The following is a 19,580-nucleotide window of genomic DNA, read 5'->3' as shown; positions in this document are numbered from 1 at the left end:
ATGTCACCGACTCCAGCCCTGTGGGACTCCACATTTGCACTCAAGTCCTATCGCATGTAGGTCATTTTAAAGGTGGCCACTAACCCAACACCTGCCCAGGCTCCAGGGACCACTCTGGTGTGCCCATGGTGCTGGGGGGGGGGTCCTAAATGTCAAGGAAATGGCCCTCCAGAAACCTCAACCTGGAGACAGGGGGTGAAGCCTCTGGACCTGCCCTGCCCCCTCCTGCCAGGCCCCCTCTGCTGCAGGCTCCTGATTTGTGGTCCCTGCCTGAGCTGTGCCTGCCCTTTGTTAATACCCAGGGCCCACTGGCTCTGTCTTGCCAGCAAAGACCCAAACTCAGCAGCCCTCTTTGGTGGCATCTGCTGCCACAGGGTAGGCAGCCCATCTTCTGACCACAGGCCAGACCTTACCCAGTGGCCACTGTCAGCAGCCCTGGTCTAGCCTAGGCCCTGCGAGTGAGTGGGGCAATGCGGGCTTCTATGGGCTCCCCTGTCCCTCACTGAGCACATCCTCCTCTGAGCTACCTTGGGTCCCCACAGCGGGCGGAGAGTGCAGGGCACAGCCAGGTAGGTAGGAGGTGGCAGCCAGGCCCCACAGTCGCTTCCCGGGAGCTGAGCTGAGCCTGCTGACTCTCCCCGTGCGCCCCAGCCTGGGAACCCCACCTGCCCCTGGTGGTGGTCCTAGACCCAGGGTTTACACCCTCCAGGGACCCGGCTGGGCTGGATGCCTCCTGAGGGCACCCCTGGGCTGGCTGCCCTGGTGTGTGCCTGGAAGCTTGCCACCCCCCACCCCTTGGGATGCCCTGCACCCCATGCTAGGCCCCCCGTGCCACTTGCCTTTTTGGGTTCCATAGAAACGATGCTGCCCGTAGAGAACATTGCTGTTTCCATGGTGATCCAAGTGGCTCACGGGTAGGAAGGTGGATGCCAGACTCCCCGAAAACCTGGGGTATGCTGGAGCTAGAGAGGCAAAGGCCCTGGCTGGAGAGGCAGCACCTGGACCCCTGGCCCACACTGCCCTGACCTCAGAGAGGCGAGATGCCCGTGGGCGACCCAGGAGCAACCCCCTGCAGAGCCCTGCCCACAGCTGCCCGTGGGAACCCACCCATCCATACATCTTGTTAGCTCTGACTCCACGCCCGCCCACCCTCCCGCGCACACAAACTGAATTGCTGATGGGCTGGGGAGGGGGAGGCTGGAGAAGGGCGCCTCTGCTTCTCTTCCAGGAGCACTGGGTGCTGCAGGAGCTTCCGGGCAGGGCAACACACTCAGGAGGGGGCCAGATGCCTACAGAGCTCCTGGCCAAGGGAGAGCCAGGGCCAGTCCCGGCAACTGCCTGCACCATCCACAGGACCGACCAGCAGGTAGTCTGGGGCCCAGCTCTGCTGCGCCAGAGCCCTCTGGGCAACCCACACCACTGGGTGGTGCACAGGTGTCTCCACAGGAGGGAACTGTCCACCCGGCCCACCTCTTCATGTCCTGCCATCTATAAGGGGAGCTGGTCCCAGTAGCAACAGCACTGACCCCAGAAGAACCCCAGCCTTGCCTGGGGACTTTGAGTCACCCCCGGCCTGAGGGGTCCAGCCCACTAGGACACCCGACGTTCTGGGGTATTGCCCCTGCCCAAGCACAGGAAGCTAGCCACAGCTGCAGCCGTCCCACCCTGCTGGCCTTGGGCTTCTGGCAGCTCTGTTCACCTGGGACACATACTCTACCCTCCCACACAGATGAGGTCCCAGCCTGCAGGAGAGACAGTACTGAGCACCGGCCTGGGGTGTCCTCCCCAGGTCCCTTTGGAAAGACCCAGAGCTGGATGCCCAGAGCCACCAGCAGTCATCAGGAATGTCTGCTTATGGCTGGTCCTTCCAGGTCTGCAGGGGACACAGGGGACCTGGGCTGTGTGGCATTCATCAGACTCATACCCACCAGGCCCCTGCCCAGCTCTCCCTGCCCACTGTCGTCACCTTGGCAGCCTCTAGGACTGGGGCCTAGGTCTCCCCCAGCCTGGCTCACGCCCCAGGGCCAGGTGTCCAGCTTTCCCTGACCAGACGCTGATGCTGTTTGTTACACGGCGTGTGGGGGCTCCTGAAGCAGACCAGGCTGGGTCTGTCTCCCATGCTGGACTTGATGTCCTCAGGGTGGAGTGTCAGAGGGCTGGCCATGAGGCCATTCCCAGGGGGCTCAGGCAGAGGCCCTGGAGCCTGCTGTGAGTCTTGGCTTCTTGGAGGTGGCCCTGCAGGCTGAGGCCAGGGGAGCCCTGGGCAGAGTGTGAGCTGGATGCTTGGAGCGCCAGCCCCACGCACCCTGCCAGCGGCTCCTCCCACGCGACAGAAGAGCTGCCCCAGGGAGGGCGGGCTCTGCTCTCTCTCAACACTGAACATCTCCCCACGGAGGGCAGGACCCAAGTTCTCAAGAGCTTCCTAGCACTGCCTGGCTTCTCGGGCTGCTCTGGAAGGTGGCAGGAGCAGGAGCGGCTGGGATTTCCCTGGAGGGGCAGGGAGAGGAGGCTGTGCTGGCCCGACAGGCCCCTCCCAGGTGAGTGTCTGGACACCTGTTCTAGGTCCACACGGTCTGTCACTCAGGATTCTGCCACCCACTAGTTAAAAGGGTGCCCTGAGCCACATGCCCCAGGGACCCAGGCACCAGGACCCCCTCTGGGTGTGAAGTTACTGACAAGTCCTGCAGCAGCGGCTTCACTTGACCTTGCTTTACTTTGTTTCCCGACTTTATTTCTGTCTGTTTTTTTCCTGGTACTGGGAACCCAAGGGCCCTCTACCACTGAACTACCCCAGAACATTTTTTTAAAAATATCTATTTTTCAGTTTTTGGTGGACACACTATCTTTATTTTATTCCGAGAATTGAACCCAGTGCCTCATGCATGCTAGGTGAGCACGCTACCACTTGAGCCACATCCCCAGCGGCCCCCCAGCTCATTTAAAAAAATATTATTTAAATTTTTGTTTTGGTACTGGGCATTGAACCCAGGGGCTCTCTACCACGGAGCTACACCCCCATGGCTTCTTCAACTTTTTGAGACAGGGCCTCACTCAGTTGCTGAGGTTGGCCTTGAACTTGGGATCCTCCTGCCTCCCGGGTCGATGGGTGCAGGCGTGATCCACTGCCCCTGGCTCCTGATCTTCTGTCATAGCACCCGCTGCTGTTTAGCAGACTCCTTTAACAACTCGTGGGCTGAGGCTCCACAGAAACTCAGACACACTGTGTTGGAAGTCAGAACTGCAGGTCAGCTCTCCAGTCCCAGGTCTGTCCCCACGTCCTCAGAAGGCTGGGCCATCTGCCCTGCCAGAGGCTGAGCTACCTGGCTGTTGGGGCTGATGGAGGCCAGCACGGCCTGGACGTTCCATCTCAGCACTGGGGAATCTCTGGATGGCTGGCCGCCGGGAAGCCCACCTGAGCATCAGGAAGAGGCCAAGAGGCAGCCCTGGGCAGGCTGAGGCCGAGGAGTGGCCAAGCCAGGTGGGTGGGCTCTGGGCGGGACAGGGCCTCGGAGGCAGAGGTGTGGCATGTTCAGGTGGGACGGGGCACTCCAGGACCCACAGGGGCAAGGCTGCCCTGTCTGTGGTCCCCCACTCCCACGGGCACTCGGCAGTAGCCGGTGGGACCCAGCCCTGGTGATGCCCTGGGCGTTCTCTGACTCCGTGGGTCCAGGTGAACCCTGTCTTGGAGGCCGCTGAGGGAGGTCTGGGAGCACAGGACCTGGGGACCGCGCCCCACCCCTGGCCTGGCCCTGCAGCTGCCAGGACTGCTGAGGGGGACACATCTGCAGCAGATGTTTCCCAGATTAAGCTCAGCCCCTGGAAGGCTCGACAGAGCCCAGGACGGGTGGGAGTGGACGAGCAGCAGGCCAGGGCCTGGGGGGCTGGTTAAGCCAGCACAGCTGTCCCCCCGTCATTGGCTGCTGTTTAATGTTTTACGGGCCTCGTTCTGGTAAACAGAAGTCTGTAAATTCCTCCTTCCCAGACGCAGTTTCCCAGGCGTGGACCTCCCTGTGCCCCCTGGGGGGTCTGGCTGCCCGCTGCTCTCTGCTCTTGGGGAGTAGCTCTCAGCTGGCCAGGAGCAGGCTCCTTCCTGCCCAGGCCTGTGGGGGCAGTGTGAGGGTGGCTGGCCCCGGACCCCCCTCCACTCTGGGCCTCAGCTGGAGGTGTCCAGGCCAGGGAGCGGGGGCCTGGCCAGCTCCCCACCTCTAGCCTGCCTCAGGCCCCAACCTCGGAGGACCCAGATGGGAACTGGGGTAAAGGGGAGGAGGAAGGGGTGGCAGGGCAGGAAGGAGAAAAGCTGGGGCTGGGCAGGGAGCCCCGGGGCGGGGGACGAGAGGGACAGGGAGAAGAGGTCTGTCCTGCCCCGTGAGAAAAGCCCTTTTCTTTTCCCCAAAACACTGTATTTTCTCTGAACTGAGGAAGAAAATAAAAAACGGTTTTTGTGAATCAGAGCAGCTTCTCGGAGACCAGAGACCAGGCGGAAGGCTGGGGTGGCCGGGCAGGGAGACAACTCGGGAGGCCGTGCCCCCGGTGGGGTGGCCCAGGAGCAGAGGGCCACATACTCAGGCCCGTGCTCGCGCCCGGGACGGAGCTGCTGGTCGAGGCCCAGGGCTTCCCTCCCCGAACTGCCCTCCCTTGAGGCGGCAGCCACCGCCATCTCCCCAGAGGAATGGTGGCAAGCCTGCCGCCCCCGCCACCTGGGAGTCCCCGGCCATCTTGGGAAAGGAGCCTGGAGGGGCAGTGGAGGTGTCCCCAAGGTCACCTATCCTGACCTGTCTGCTCCTGCACTGCTGTGAGGCCAGAGCCCAGTCCCGGGACACAGAGGCCCAGGGGAGAAGAGGCTGAAGGACAGAAGGGCAGGAGGGCAGCTGGGGAAGGCAGGTGGGGTGGCTTGGGGTCGGGGCCCCTGCTGACCACCCAGAAGGGGCAGGTGGGCCTGGGGGAGCCTGGGCAATGGCCCCTGTTTCTTGTGACTTGGCAGGGTCTTTGTGTCACTCAGGATTCTGCCACCTGCTTCAGTGTCCCACGCTACCTCAGTGCTGGCCCTTTCCCAGTGACCTCCCACCTACTCCAGGTCACAGGGTGCGTCCCTGCAGTCTGTTCCACGACGGCATGGGGTCAGGAGGAGGCTGAGGCTGTCCTCACAGGCAGCACAGCTGACCAGCAGGTGGGCTAGGGCGGCAAGCCTGCAGGCTGCTGGCCATCCACTTGTTGGCACCTGCGGATGGCCCCGGAGCAGCTCCTCCCCAGGTCCCCTCGCCCAGGTGGTCAGACCCCCAGGAGACATCAGAGTCCAGCCTCTGGTGTTGGGGGGCCGCCTGAGACCCCTTGGGGTTGGAGCACCTGCTCCTGGGCTGCTGGGGCTGAGAGGAACGGTCAGCGCCAGGGGAAGGAGCCAGGCTGGCATGGGTGGGCACCTCTGGGACAACAGCAGCGGCAGGCTGCCCAGGATCCTGAGTCCCCAGCCTCAGGCCCGAGAGCAGCACAGGCCAGCTGGGTTGGCCGGGCTGGGGTCCGGGGCCACCACTTCAGGCTGGGGAGGGAACTGAGAATCCTCAAAGATTGGAGCCAAGAGCAACCCGGGTGAGGGCCCCCAAACTCTGAGCAGCATCCCGGACAGCAGCTCCAAAACCCGCCTTCCATGCCGCCTCACACCTGGGACCCGCTGGCCAGCGCGCACCGTACAGAGGCACTGCTGGGGAGACCCTCCCTCAGACCCCAGGATACCAACCCAGGGAGACTTGGTGACCAGGGCCGACAGCCCACAAACGACAGCCACCACAAGAAGGAAGGACTGCACTGCCGCCGGCCCTGGCTGCGTGTCCAGCCGTCTGAATGGCTGTTCCGACCCCTGGGTCCACAGAGGGAAACTGAGACTTTAGTCCAATGTGTCCCTGGGCTGTGAAGACCCCTGTCCTAAACATCTGCTCTGCAAGGGGCCCTGAGACCTTGTGGCCGCCCAGGTGTGGGCAAGGGCCATGTGTGGGCTTCCTGGGCCCAGAGCCACCTCCACACAGACCAGAGACCGGGCCAAGACTCGGGCTCTGGGACCAGACACCAGGAGGGGCTGCAGCCACAGGCGGGGGTCTGGAGGCCGCTCCCCGTGCCCCTCTACCCTCGCTCTCCCCAGAGCTCCCAGTGGCCACCTTCCCCAACTGGCCAGGCCCTCCCTGTGGGCATGGGCTGGGGTTGGAGGGACAAGGAGGGGCTGGGGCCAGGGGACATTTTCACATGGAGGAAGCAAGCCAGAGAGGAAGGCTGCCCCGGAGAAGAAGGGTCCGAGCAGGGGCAGCCATCAGCACGCCCGTCCAGGGGCGGGCGAGGGGCCACGGGAAACTCTGGCCCACCAAGGTGGGAGGACATTGGTGGACCTCTGTCTCTCTCAAAGACATGCTCTGGAACCCACTCACTCCCCAAGTCCTGGCAAGTCCTGAGGCCTCAGAGGGGACAGAAGGGACAGAGGGACAGCTGGCAGGATGCAGGAGGCTGTGGGATCCGGAACAACGGGGCCCGCTCGTGGGCTTCTGCCTGTGGCCCCTGCCCCCCCTGGAACCTGGCCAGGCGCCTGTGGAGAAGGGGCCACTAGGGCAGGGGTGGCTCTGACCAAGAGGCAGACAGCCAGCACTGGCATGTGCCCATGGCCCCCTCCAGGTGGCACGAGAGACCGAGAGTGGCCTGGTGTGGAGCTCCTTGGTTCCTGCCCCCAGCACCCCCAGGAACAGAATCTCCTTTCATCGCCCGTGGGTGGTCCCAGGCAGGCGGCGGGCAGGGCGGGAGGGACTCACTGACAATAGGGCCAGCTGTGCTGCACCCACACCCGCTCTGACCCGCCCAGCACAGGCTGCGGACAGGGCTCTCCCCTGCCTCCGGCCAGTTCCGCTACCCACCCCACCCCGTGCCCAGAGCTGTCCACCTCTGTGAAAACCCTGGTCTTGGGTGATCTGTGGGGCCAGGAGGCCTGGGGGCTGAACCGGCGGGCTCTGCCCCAGGCCAGATGTTCTGGGGCGGCTCCTTCAACCACGGGGTGTCTCCCTGCACCCCCAGCTGTTCCAGGGACACAGGAAGCCCCGGCCCCCGCTCTAGCAGCTGCCCTGCAGATGGCGTGGGGGGGGGTCTTCCGGCTGGCTGAGGGCCCCCGGCCTAGAGTAGGGGGCACCTGAGGCTACCCCCCAGGGTCCCACTTGCCTGGCCCTCCCTGGCCTTCCTGCCCTTGACAGAGACCCCAGGGCCAGAGAGGGCAGGGTGAACTGTTTGCTGGCACCTGCTCCCTGCCTGTCCTGGGGGCCATGGAAGGAAGTGGGGGCCAGGCCAGGCCTCAGAGCAGACCGCCCAGGCAGCCCACTGCGCTGGCCAGGCCCTGCTCTTCGGCAGAGTCGCGTGCCCCCTGCCCGCCTTGCCCCCCGCCCTCCTGAACACACACGGCTGAGAAACAGGCCCCGGCACGCGGGAGCCAGCTGGCACCCAGTCAAACTAGCAGCCAGGCGTGCCGCCAGGGCAGCCAGCCAGACTGCCCCTCGCTGGCCCCGCCCGCCGGCCTCGGCCTCCCAGAGCAGCTCACAGCCGCCTGCACCACGTGGCTCTTGGGGAGCAGAGGGCAGGGGAACCCCCACCGGGAGGGGATCCCGGGGCTGGGAGCTTCGCTGAAGGCAGAGGGGGACATGGAGAGGGCAGACCAAGGCACGGCCTGGAAGGTCTACGTAAGATCCCGGGTGACCAGGATTCTCTCCTGTCCTGTTCTCAAGTCGATCCTGGCAGGACGACGACCGGCCCCATGCCAGTCTGCAGCACTGCCTGGTGCCCTGGAGCGCGGGGGCAGCGCGGGGGCAGCTCGAGGCACATCCTGCTTCTCCTGGTGTGAACCCACCTGAGCTCGCCCTGACCGTGCTGATGGTGGAGACGGAACCTTAGAGGCAGCGTGGGGGGACCCCTCCGCTGGCAGAGGGGGTGCTGCTGGTCTGAGGCAGAGCCTTCTTGGTGTGCTGCTGAGGATGGGCCCACGGCGGGGCTGAGTGTGGGGGTTTGCCCGGCAGCCCCAGCCTCAGCCGTCGGCACAGAGGAAGTGAGCGCGGCCGTTGTGGGCGCCATCTGAAGGCTGCCACCCACTCCGCTCTGAGCACCTCCAGGGACAGAAGGGGGCTCAGGACAGGTGGTGCTACCCACCAATGGCCTCCCTGCTGGTAGGGTTCCCAGGGGTGGGATGGAGAGGAGGCGGAGCACCTGCCCGAGTGCAGGGCCTGGGTGGGCTGCCCCACTCCTGGGCCAGGGGATGCTGTTGGTGTGGGGAGGGGAAACACTGGACAGGGAGTGCCCACGTGCCTCAGTGGCCCTGGTTCTGTTGAGGGGTCCCTGCCTGCTCCCTCTCTCACCCTTTTCCCTCCCACAGACATCCTGGGAGCCGGATGCTGTGGCCAGGAGGTGCCCAGCAGACAAAAAAGCCTGGGAGGAGAGGGGTGGGTGGGGTGGGGGGCTGAGATGAATGATGCCTGCAGAGCCTGGGCCTCCGCCTGGCCAGGGAGTCTGGCATCCCCTCAGGAGGCTGCTGGGATAGCCAGGGCTGGAAGCAGGAGTGCCGGTGAGGTTTGGCCAAGGACATGATTGTGCCCACTTGGTCCTCAGGACCCCTCTGGCCTCTCCTCCACCCGAGAAGGGAGCTGCTCCTTATCGCCTGCCCAACATGTGCACTCCGAGCGGCGCCTAAAGCCCAGATTATTTTAACAACTGTCCCTCACTCGTCACCTGTCCTGTTTGGAAAACAGCCCCTTTCTTGTCGCACAAAGAGAGGTTTCTCTGGCTTCCAGCAGTGCCGGGCGCTAATCTCCCTGCCTGGAACACAGGCGGGTGGCGGCGCGATGTGTGGGTCCGCAGCGCTCTGTAAACACGAGGCCCGAGCGCAGCAGTCATTGAGTTACGGCAGTGCCCGTGCCAGGAGCAAGAGCCCTGCGTGCCCGCTGCCAACTGCAATTACCTCCCGCGTGCCAGCCAGGGGGCTTAACCCTTCCCGTGCTGCGGCGGAAGGCACGGCTGAGTGGACACCAAGTACTCGTGGGTGGGGGACCGTGAGGCCCAGGGCCACTGCACAACAAGGTGTGAGGCAGACCCTGGGGAACGAGGTCAGGCACACCCCACCCTGGGAAAGGCCTAGGGAGCCCCGGGGTCCTCCCAGGCCTCCAGGGGCCCTCCCGCCAGCAGAGTGTCTGAGAGCCACAGGTACTCACCAGGCACCGACTGCGGGCCCAGAGCCGGGAGGCTGCTGGCCTGGAAGGGGCTCTTTGTCCTCAGCAGGGCCCCGGGTGGCAGCCTGTGCCTGCTGACAACTCTCTCCTCCCTGCCCCTCCCTCCCAGCTGGCACATCTGGAGCCCACACCTCCACAAGTCTGAGGAGTGGGGTGTAGCCACGGAGGAGGGCACAGCCCCGTCCAGCCGCCCAGCTGCCGTGCACATTTCCTCAGCTCTGGAGCCTCCCTGGCCAGCCCCCACCTCTCCCTCTCTGCCCATCTGGAACACACATCTGGCCAGGACCGGTGCCTAGCAGGGCCACCCCCCTTTCCAACCAATTACCACCTCCCCAAGGGGCTTCCTTGGCGGGAGGCAGCCTCCACCAGCCGGGCTCCCGGGTGCTGCGGGGGGCCCAGGACTTACCCTCATGGGAGTGAGAGAACCAGACCTGGGCCGGGGCGGGGTGGGAGCCTCTGTAGGCCTGCTCGGAGGGGGCGGAGGGGGCGCCGCCAGGGTGCGCGGCAGCTGCGGAGCCCAGGCTGCTGGTGAGGAAGCTGCCCATGAAAGAGGAGGCCGGAGAATGCCCCATCAGACGGCTGCTGGCTGTGGACACAGAGGCAGAGTGAGTCTGGGCAGTGGTTCCAGGTGCGCTTTGGGCAGGGCAGGGCAGCACCACCCAGGACCCCTCCTCCACAGGGGCCCTGATATCTCCTGGGTTCCTCAGCCTCCCTGTACCTCAGGGGCCCTAGGACTGACACCCTCCTGGGACTGGAAAGCCTTTGCTGCTGATACCAGCACCACCAGTGTCACCAACAAGAACCCCTGCACCACCAACCACAACCACCACTTCTACCTCCACACCACCACCCACACCACCTCCACCACTGTCACCACCAACCACGCCACCTCCACCACTGTCACCAACCACGCCACCTCCACCACCAACCACGCCACCTCCGCCACTGTCACCAACACCACCACCTCCACCACCAACCACACCACCTCCGCCACTGTCACCACCAACCACGCCACCTCCACCACTGTCACCACCAACCACGCCACCTCCACCACCGTCACCAACACCACCACCTCCACCACCAACCACGCCACCTCCGCCACTGTCACCAACACCACCACCTCCACCACCAACCACACCACCTCCGCCACTGTCACCACCAACCACGCCACCTCCACCACTGTCACCAACACCACCACCTCCACCACCAACCACGCCACCTCCACCACCAACCACGCCACCTCCACCACTGTCACCACCAACCACGCCACCTCCACCACACCACCAACCACACCACCTCCACCACTGTCACCACCAACCACGCCACCTCCACCACACCACCAACCACACCACCTCCACCACCGTCACCACCAACCACGCCACCTCCACCACTGTCACCACCAACCACACCACCTCCACCACCGTCACCACCAACCACACCACCTCCACCACCGTCACCACCAACCACGCCACCTCCACCACTGTCACCAACACCACCACCTCCACCACCGTCACCACCAACCACACCACCTCCACCACCGTCACCACCAACCACACCACCTCCACCACCGTCACCACCAACCACGCCACCTCCACCACCACCACCAACCACGCCACCTCCGCCACTGTCACCACCAACCACGCCACCTCCACCACTGTCACCACCACCCACACCACCTCCACCACTGTCACCAACCACGCCACCTCCGCCACTGTCACCAACACCACCACCTCCACCACTGTCACCACCACCCACACCACCTCCACCACTGTCACCACCACCCACACCACCTCCACCACTGTCACCAACCACGCCACCTCCGCCACTGTCACCAACACCACCACCTCCACCACTGTCACCACCACCCACACCACCTCCACCACTGTCACCACCAACCACGCCACCTCCACCACTGTCACCAACACCACCACCTCCACCACCAACCACGCCACCTCCACCACCAACCACGCCACCTCCACCACTGTCACCACCAACCACGCCACCTCCACCACACCACCAACCACACCACCTCCACCACTGTCACCACCAACCACGCCACCTCCACCACTGTCACCACCAACCACACCACCTCCACCACTGTCACCACCAACCACGCCACCTCCACCACTGTCACCACCAACCACACCACCTCCGCCACTGTCACCACCAACCACGCCACCTCCACCACTGTCACCAACACCACCACCTCCACCACCAACCACGCCACCTCCACCACCAACCACGCCACCTCCACCACTGTCACCACCAACCACGCCACCTCCACCACACCACCAACCACACCACCTCCACCACCGTCACCACCAACCACGCCACCTCCACCACTGTCACCACCAACCACACCACCTCCACCACCGTCACCACCAACCACGCCACCTCCACCACCGTCACCACCAACCACGCCACCTCCACCACCGTCACTACCAACCACACCACCTCCACCACCGTCACCACCAACCACGCCACCTCCACCACCACCACCAACCATGCCACCTCCGCCACTGTCACCACCAACCACGCCACCTCCACCACCAACCACGCCACCTCCACCACTGTCACCACCAACCACACCACCTCCACCACCACCACCAGCCACGCCACCTCCACCACTGTCACCACCAACCACGCCACCTCCACCACCACCACCAACCACGCCACCTCCGCCACCGTCACCACCAACCACGCCACCTCCACCACCGTCACCAACACCACCACCTCCACCACCGTCACCACCAACCACGCCACCTCCACCACCGTCACCAACCACGCCACCTCCACCACCACCACCAACCACGCCACCTCCACCACACCACCAACCACGCCACCTCCACCACCACCACCAACCACGCCACCTCCACCACTGTCACCACCAACCACGCCACCTCCACCACCACCACCAACACCACCAACACCACCACCTCCACCACCAACCACGCCACCTCCGCCACTGTCACCACCAACCACGCCACCTCCACCACTGTCACCAACACCACCACCTCCACCACCAACCACGCCACCTCCACCACACCACCAACCACACCACCTCCACCACTATCACCTCCACCACCACCTCCACCACCAACCACGCCACCTCCACCACCACCACCAACACCACCACCTCCACCACTATCACTTCCACCACCAACCACGTCACCTCCACCACCAACCACGTCACCTCCACCACCAACAACAACCACACCTCCTCTACCAACAACCACACCACCTCTACCACCACCAATAATGACCACACCACCTCCACCACCACCCATAACAACCACACCACCTCCACCAACAAGCACACCTCCTCCACCACCACCAACCACCACACCACCTCCACCAACAACAACCACACCACCTCTACTACCAACAACAACCACACCTCCTCCACCATCACCTCTATCATCATCACCAACCACATCACCTCCACCACCACCACTTACATAACCACATACCACCACCATCAATCACCCCTCCACCACTCCACCACCACCATCACTGGCCAGGTGCGGGGTAGAGTGCACTGAGCACTCAGGGCCTATGGGGAATAAGCTGCCCTGCAGGCCTTCCTAGATGTTCCCAGGCCATAGCAGGATCTCCACTGTGGGTGCACCTGGCAGAAGGCTTTTGTCCATTCCTCTGTGGAAGGGCTCAGGTAATGCACTGGGACAAGCTCAGTAGGGTCCCAGGCAAAGTCCTCAGGCCAGCCCTGGGGGCACAGAGGTCTCCACCCTCTCATGGGCAGCAGGGCCTTTCTCCAAAGTGGGGGTCTTTATCCTTCTCCTCAGTCCAGTTAACTGACTAGTTAGACAGGGGTGTCCCAGTCCCAGGGGAGCAAGGGGGGTAACTGTGACACCTGGAAGATGGAGGTGAGGAGGGAAGAGAGAGGACAGAACTCTATGGATCAGCTCTTAATGTCCCCTTAGGGCTGCTCAGGGTCAAGCCCTGGCCAGGCTGGCATTGAGCATCAGACAGCATTTGTCTGGGCTTAGGCAGTGGCCAGAGGCTTCCTGGGCCCGGCCAGCACTTGGCATGGCCCTGGGAAGCTGGGAGCTCTGCAGATGCAGCACCACTGCTGGCCCTGGGCACCTGCCAGCCTGCAGCATCCCTGCCCCTGGTCACCAGTGACCCTACTCCCTCTGTCCAAGTCCGGCGGCCAGGATGAGGCTGAGTCTCCCTGGTCAACACGGCTGCTGCTCCCGCACACACACAACACACATGCAGAGAGCGCTCTGCAAGCAGGAGCACTCGGTGGGTGGTCTAGGCTGCAGCCCCCACCACAGCAGGGTACCCTGGCACCTTGCCACCTCTGTCCCTGGGCAATGAGCCTGGCTTGAGCTGTCCCGGGATTGAGAGGGGTGTGAGGTGGAGGGCAGGCCCTGGCAGAGTTGCAGGGACTCTGGGCACTGGGAGGTGGCAGGCCGGCCCAAGGTACGTCAGGGCAGCTGCTTCCCGCCCAGGAGGCAGGGGAGTTGGTGAATTGGTGATGCCTCATCCCGCCTGGCTTGGTCTTGGGAGCTTCCCAGACACAGGGTGACTCAGCAGGGAGGCAGCCGGGCCAGGAGAGAGGGTGCCCCACGGGACCCTGGCTCTGTGCTTCTCCAGCTCCCGGCCCAGGGCAGCCCAGCAGCTGAGGGGCCTCTCCCAGCCACAGCCTCCAAGGAAGGGTCTGTGAACGTGGGTGGGGAGGGGGCCTCTGAGTGCGGAGAGGAAGAGCAGGCCCTAGGTGCCTGGAAGCCAGGGACTTCCCGGACCACAGGCCTGGGATGGCCAGGGGCCCCAGCCAGACCACAGGCGTGTCCAGCCAGGGGAGGGGACTCAGGGCTGGGAAGGGAAGTGTGGCCTCCCTGCCCAGCTCCAGGGACCCTGGGGGGGCATGCCTGTTGGATGAGTGTGGCCGCCCAGCTGCAAGCGCTCTGCCCCTCCCAGGCCCGCCCCAAGTCCCCCAGGCCTTCCCACCCCCGGCCCTCCCAGGGAAGCCCTGCCCACCCCTTCCTCCCCAGGATGGTGGGAAGCCACGGAGTCCAAAAGTCAGGTCTGGAGAAAAAATCTCTCCAGGACCTGGGCCTGGGAACCCTGCACCTTGAGCTCTCCCACACTGCAGGCAGGAAGGGGGCGGACAGAGTCCCACAGGGCTTCGACCTAGGGAAACTGAGGCACAGCAGCGCTCTCCCAAGGCTCTGAGGGGCACAGGAAACAAATCAACTGCCACAGCCCCAGGGGCCATCCGGGTGGGCCTGCTCAGGAGGGCTGGGCCCCCAAGCCAGAGTCCAGGAGTGGGGTCTCATCATGCCTCCACCCAGGAGATGGATCTTGGTCCTGGGAGGGGCTCTTGCTGACCCTCTGTTCCTGTGCCATCCAGGAGGGGGCCCCACTGCTGGGGGACCTTGGGGGACAGCACTGCAGGCCCACCAGCCCTCCACCCTGGCTCCACGAGGGAGGGAACATGCCAGGGACAGGCCGCAGGTGGCTGCATGTCACTTCCTGCTATGGCAGGAGACCCACAGGGAGCCCCTCGAGACTAGGTGCCCCGTGCTCCACAGCAGCCTGTCTCCCAACTTGGGGACCCTCTAGGGGAGTCTCTGTACAACTGGCTTCTGTGAACTCATTCAGGCAGGGAGCCCTGCCCCAGAACCTGGTAGCTGGGGGGTAGTGCCAGGCGGGGCCATCTGTGGGGGACCAGCACTCCTTCCTCCTCTTCCTGCTGAGGAAGGGCTGGCCCCTGTCCCCACCCTACAGCGGGCTCCATTTCACTAGAGTAGGTTCAAGAATGAAGCACAAGAAAGGAGCTACCCGAGACCCACTGCCCTCCGCTTGAGGGTTTCTGGGACCCACTCTCCAGAGTCACAGCAGGTGTCCCTGTGCCCCAATTCCAGGCACAGGCAACCTTGGCACTGAGTCTGCCGTCAGAGCCTCAGAAGTCCCCACACAGAGCCTGTCCCCGTGGAGACCTGGCCCATGAGGGCGGCCATTGCCAAGGGCTCTCATTGCCCAGCCAGCAGGCCCACACCTCAGGACACCTGGACAGGAGCACCCTGCCCTGCAAGTCCCCTCCACCAACACTGGCCCTCTCTGACAGGGTGGTGTCCCACTGCCCTGGGGCTGCGAGCAGATTCTGCAGCCCTGTCAGATGGGCACTCTCCTGGTGGGCAGCAAGCCCCCTTAGGGTGGGGACAAGGACTGCTGGCTCCATAAGACTGCCCAGCCCCTGGGCAGCCTGGGACAGGGCATCTGCACCCGTATTGTCACCTTTAGCTTTAAGAACTTGGGTGGTGGCAGCATGCCCAACCAGCAGAGCCATGGGCTGCCACCTCCCCAGCCCCCTCCTCCTGATCAGTGGCCAACCCCATACAGAGCGGGTGCAGGGGCTGCCTGGGAGCCTGGTGCGCGGGGGCCTGGCCAGGGCCAGAGCTGTGGGCCAACCCTGGCCGGGAACTCGGCTGAAGGCTCCTTCCTGTCGGCCAAATCCTTGCCGACCGAGTGCGGTCCAGGAGGGGACAGCCAGAGCCCTGTGCAGTGGAAAGGGCTGAGGGGCTGAGCCCCTTTGGCCAGGACCCAGGACCTGGCGCCCAGAGTGTCGACACCTCTTCTGCCAGGGGTTTCACAGACTGCCGACTGACTCAGGGCCACCAGGTCCCAGATCCCACGTCACCACAGGACTGATAAGGGAGCAGGACACGGGTTTGGGCCAGGTTAAGTGGACCTGTGTACTCCAGGAGGTGTCCTGGCCCACTGAGTCTGTCCAGGGCCACTGCCTTGGGTTCGCCCTCACTCATCACAGAGGTCACGCAGGGGGCTCTCCCCAGAAGGGGAGGCCACCGAGGCAGCCATCTGTGCTACACATCAGCCCCACCAAGTGACCCCACTGCCCAGCTCGCAGCCCTGGTTACGAGGCAGGCTCTGCTGCCTGCTCCAGCCACCTCGGCCCTGCCCAGGACACCACGGAGGCCTGGCCCGGGCGCCAGGCTGGCTGAGAGAACGGCTCCGGAAACCAGCAGGCCGGAGGGCCGGCTGACCGGCCTGGGCCACTGTCGCCTCAGGCCCAAGGCCAGCCCACCTGCACGGGAGACAGGTCCCACCTGGACCCTGGCTACTGCCAGCAACAGGAGGGCTGGGAGAACCGCAGGGCAGAGCGGGGCTGGGGTCCCTGGGCAGCCCGGGAATCTCCATGACCCTTCCGCCAGGCCCTCGACCAGAGGCCCACTGTGTGGAGCAGCTGCCCACAGGAGGTGGCCACAGCAGCAGCAGCTGAGCCAGAGGCGCCCCACGTGGCCCCGCAGGACTGGTGGGGGCCAGGCCTTCCTCCCGCCCACCTGCCTGCCAAGCCTACCGGCCCAGCCGAGGTGACCAACGGAGGCTGGGTGGCTGAGGGTGCAGGTGGGGCTCCCGCCTGGGAGCCAGGTGCCAGCCCAGAGCCCCCAGGTTGGCCTCCTGGGTCAGACTGGTTGTCCAGAGCCCTGCCCAGGGGCCTGTGAGGACCCAGCCCCCAAGCAGGGCAGGGGCTTTGCCTGTCCACGGGGCCCTTCTGCCAGGACGCCAGCCAGGGCAGGCAGATGGGTGGGGCCGAGCTCCAGGACAAGCTTTTGCTCTGAGCCACTGACACAGCACCCTCCTTTCTGGAAACTGTGAAACGGGTTGTAAAAAAAAACAAAACAAAAAAACCACACCGCTCACTGAGATGGCGGCAGCTCCTGAGAAGCAAGTCCCTTCCCAGGCTCTCTGAGCTCCTGTTGCTTCCGGAAGCCCAGCTGACGGGCTGCTGGCAAGGGCCTTCCTGGCTCTGTGTCTGGCGGCTGCACCCGCCACCAGCGCCAGCTCCCACCCTCCCTCTCACACCCGCGCAGGCTCCCCTCTCCCCGCAGCGCCGGCTCCTGCCCTCCCTCCCTCTCGCACCCGCAGGCTCCCCTCTCCCCGCAGCCTCCCCATCCCTCTGAAAGGTTGTTCAGGCCCTGGGGACACCCAGCTCTGTCAGACCCAGGGGAGCCGTCCCTGGTTCTCCCAGGGGACACCAGGAGCCACGAGAGACTGGAGGTGTGGCAGCCCGGATGAGTGGCACTGAAAGTGCAGAGGGGGAGAGGAGGAAGGACAGACACCCCTCCGCCCTGCCCACATTCCTCTCATTCCAGGGGATGGAGGGAGGACTTCCATGCGGGGCCTCCTCCTGGACACTGAATGTAGGGGGAAAGGCTAGGTCCAGCCTGCTCGGAGGCCGGGGCGGCATCTGACCATCTGGCTGCCCAGGAGGAGGAGGAGAGGCCACAGATGAGGCCAGGCCCCGGTGGAAGGGCCACTCTGACCCTCACCTCGGACCAGGAAACTGGAGGCTGCTGTGGGGGAGGCCGGGGAGGCCACGACACATATTAGGCCAGGAGAGCCTGTGCGCGGGCCTTGACTCCCAGGGACAGCCCAGGGACACCCCGACACCACCAGAGCCCACTAGTGGCCCTAGCACAAGACCCCATGGGGAGTGTGTGCTGTAAGAGTAGGCAGGGCCAGGGTGGCACGGGCTGGTCTGAGCCAATCAGGAGGCTGAGGCAGGAGGATTGCAAGCTCGAAGCCAGCCTGGGCAACTTAGTGAAACCCTGTCACAAAAATAAATAAATAAAAAGGACAGGGTGTAGTTCAGTGGTAGAGCGCCCCTGGTTCAATCCCCACCACCAAATAAAACAAAGCAAATAAAAATCCCGGCCCTGGGGCTGGGGATGTGGCTCAAGCAGTAACGCGTTCGCCTGGCATGCGTGTGGCGCTGGGTTGTCCTCAGCACCACTAAATTAAAAAAACAAAGATGTGGGGTCCGCCGAAAACTGAAAAATAAATATTTTTTAAAAATCCCATCCCTGGGCAGGAACTGTGTGTGGACTCTCATGGAGTGTGTCTCAAGAGTGCACGCTTGTCTCTGGGTGTGTCTGTGACTAGGTGTATGTGCATGGCTCTAAGTGTGCACCGTCTGGGTGTGCAACAGGCTCTGGCTGGACACACAGCTAGGGCCTGAGGCCATGGGTGCAAGCCTTAGCTGACTCCACTCTTGGGCATGAGGGCACGTGGGCTGGGCAGGTTCTTGAAGAAGCTACTGCCCAAGGGTCAGGCCTCCACCAGAATAATCCCCTTACTGGCTGGGCAAGCACTGGCAAGGCTCCTGGCCCGTCTGTCCACCTGCAATGGGGGCATGTCCAGGCCCACAGGTGGTAGAGGGACTCCAGCCTCCTGTCTCAAGTCTACCCCAGCTTGCAGCCCAAGACCCCAGCCCTGCCTGCCTGAGGGCCAGCCCCCCAGCTCTGCCTCTCAGCCACCTCTCTGGGCAGGAAGTGGCCTCTGGTGTCTTGTGTATTCTGGAGAGCTGGCCGCGTGGCCCCTGGCCCATCTCCCCCCCACATGGAAAGCAGGATGGACCTTCCCCAGAATGAAAGCCCTCTCAGGCCCCCATAGGGGCAGGCTTGGTGGGACCCGTGAACCCTCTATCTCTGGGCAGTCCCACCCTGAGTCTGCGCCACAGTCACAGGTGTCAGTCCACGCAGCAGTGCTCAACCCGCATCTGGCTACACTGAGCCACTGCTGCCACCACAGCCACCGTCCCCAGCTCCCTACAGGTGGCTGGAGGAGGGAGGCTGAGCAGAGCCCAGGGAGGGAGGAACAGGAGAGGGAGGGAGGAACAGGAGAGGGAGGGAGGCGGGAGGCAGGAAGGCCTGGAACCAGCGGGTGGGGTGGGGAGGCCAAGAATGTGGACCAGTGGGCGTGGGACACGGGTGGGCGGAGGACACAGCAGTCACTGGGAAGCCCCTCCGTCGGCACAGGAGCACCCTCCAAACTCCCCCTGGCCCAAAGGAAGCCCCTCTCAGCCATAATAGGAAAGCCCTGTGGTTGCTGGGCCACCACGTTTCCCAGCGTGGAAACGACTGGAGGCAACGATGACCGGGGACAGGCCAACCACCTCTGCCCAGAACTAATAAAAGAAAAGGAAAATCACATCGACGCCTGGTTCTTATTAAAAGAGTAAATTTAGCTTTTGGCGAGGGCAGGGAGCAGGGGGGCCAAGGCTACCCACTGGGGCGGCCCTGGACTCCCTCCACCTTCCAGAGTGACTCAGAGTGTCCCCAGGGCGGGTAGGTGGGGCACAGGGGCTGCCTGTCTTCTCTTCCTTGGTCATCCCTTCCTTGTGTCCCTTGCTCCCTCCCCTGAGCAGGCAGGTGGGGACCCCCCCACGGGCAGGGCAGGGGAAGGTTGCAGGGGCGGGTCAGCCCCTTCCCACGACCCACCCCCACGGCCTGGGCAAGCACCCTACAGGCCAGCGCACACACTGTCCTTCCCACTGCCCAGAGGAGGGCCAGCAGCTGG

The 19,580-nt window shown here is 64.1% G+C and overlaps 1 protein-coding gene across 14 annotated transcripts in view; it reads right to left on the bottom strand.

Annotated features, from left to right (window-relative positions):
- BAHCC1 (BAH domain and coiled-coil containing 1) overlaps positions 1 to 19,580 on the bottom strand; it is a 60,561-nt gene that overhangs the window by 22,695 nt on the left and 18,286 nt on the right. For 13 of the 14 annotated variants that reach the window (XM_081272757.1, XM_081272758.1, XM_081272755.1 and 10 more), the window contains 2 exons: positions 9,640 to 9,819; positions 840 to 962 (listed from right to left, as the gene is read on the bottom strand). In XM_081272757.1, the coding sequence (XP_081128883.1) occupies positions 840 to 962; positions 9,640 to 9,819 (303 nt within the window). The remainder of the gene's footprint in view (positions 1 to 839; positions 963 to 9,639; positions 9,820 to 19,580) is intronic. The other variant, XM_081272756.1, reaches the window with a different exon arrangement.

The sequence above is a fragment of the Spermophilus citellus genome (genome assembly GCF_964194105.1).
Source record: "Spermophilus citellus genome assembly, chromosome: 17".
In the NCBI taxonomy this organism is placed as follows: domain Eukaryota; kingdom Metazoa; phylum Chordata; class Mammalia; order Rodentia; family Sciuridae; genus Spermophilus; species Spermophilus citellus.
This window is presented reverse-complemented; position numbering and strand designations above follow the sequence as displayed.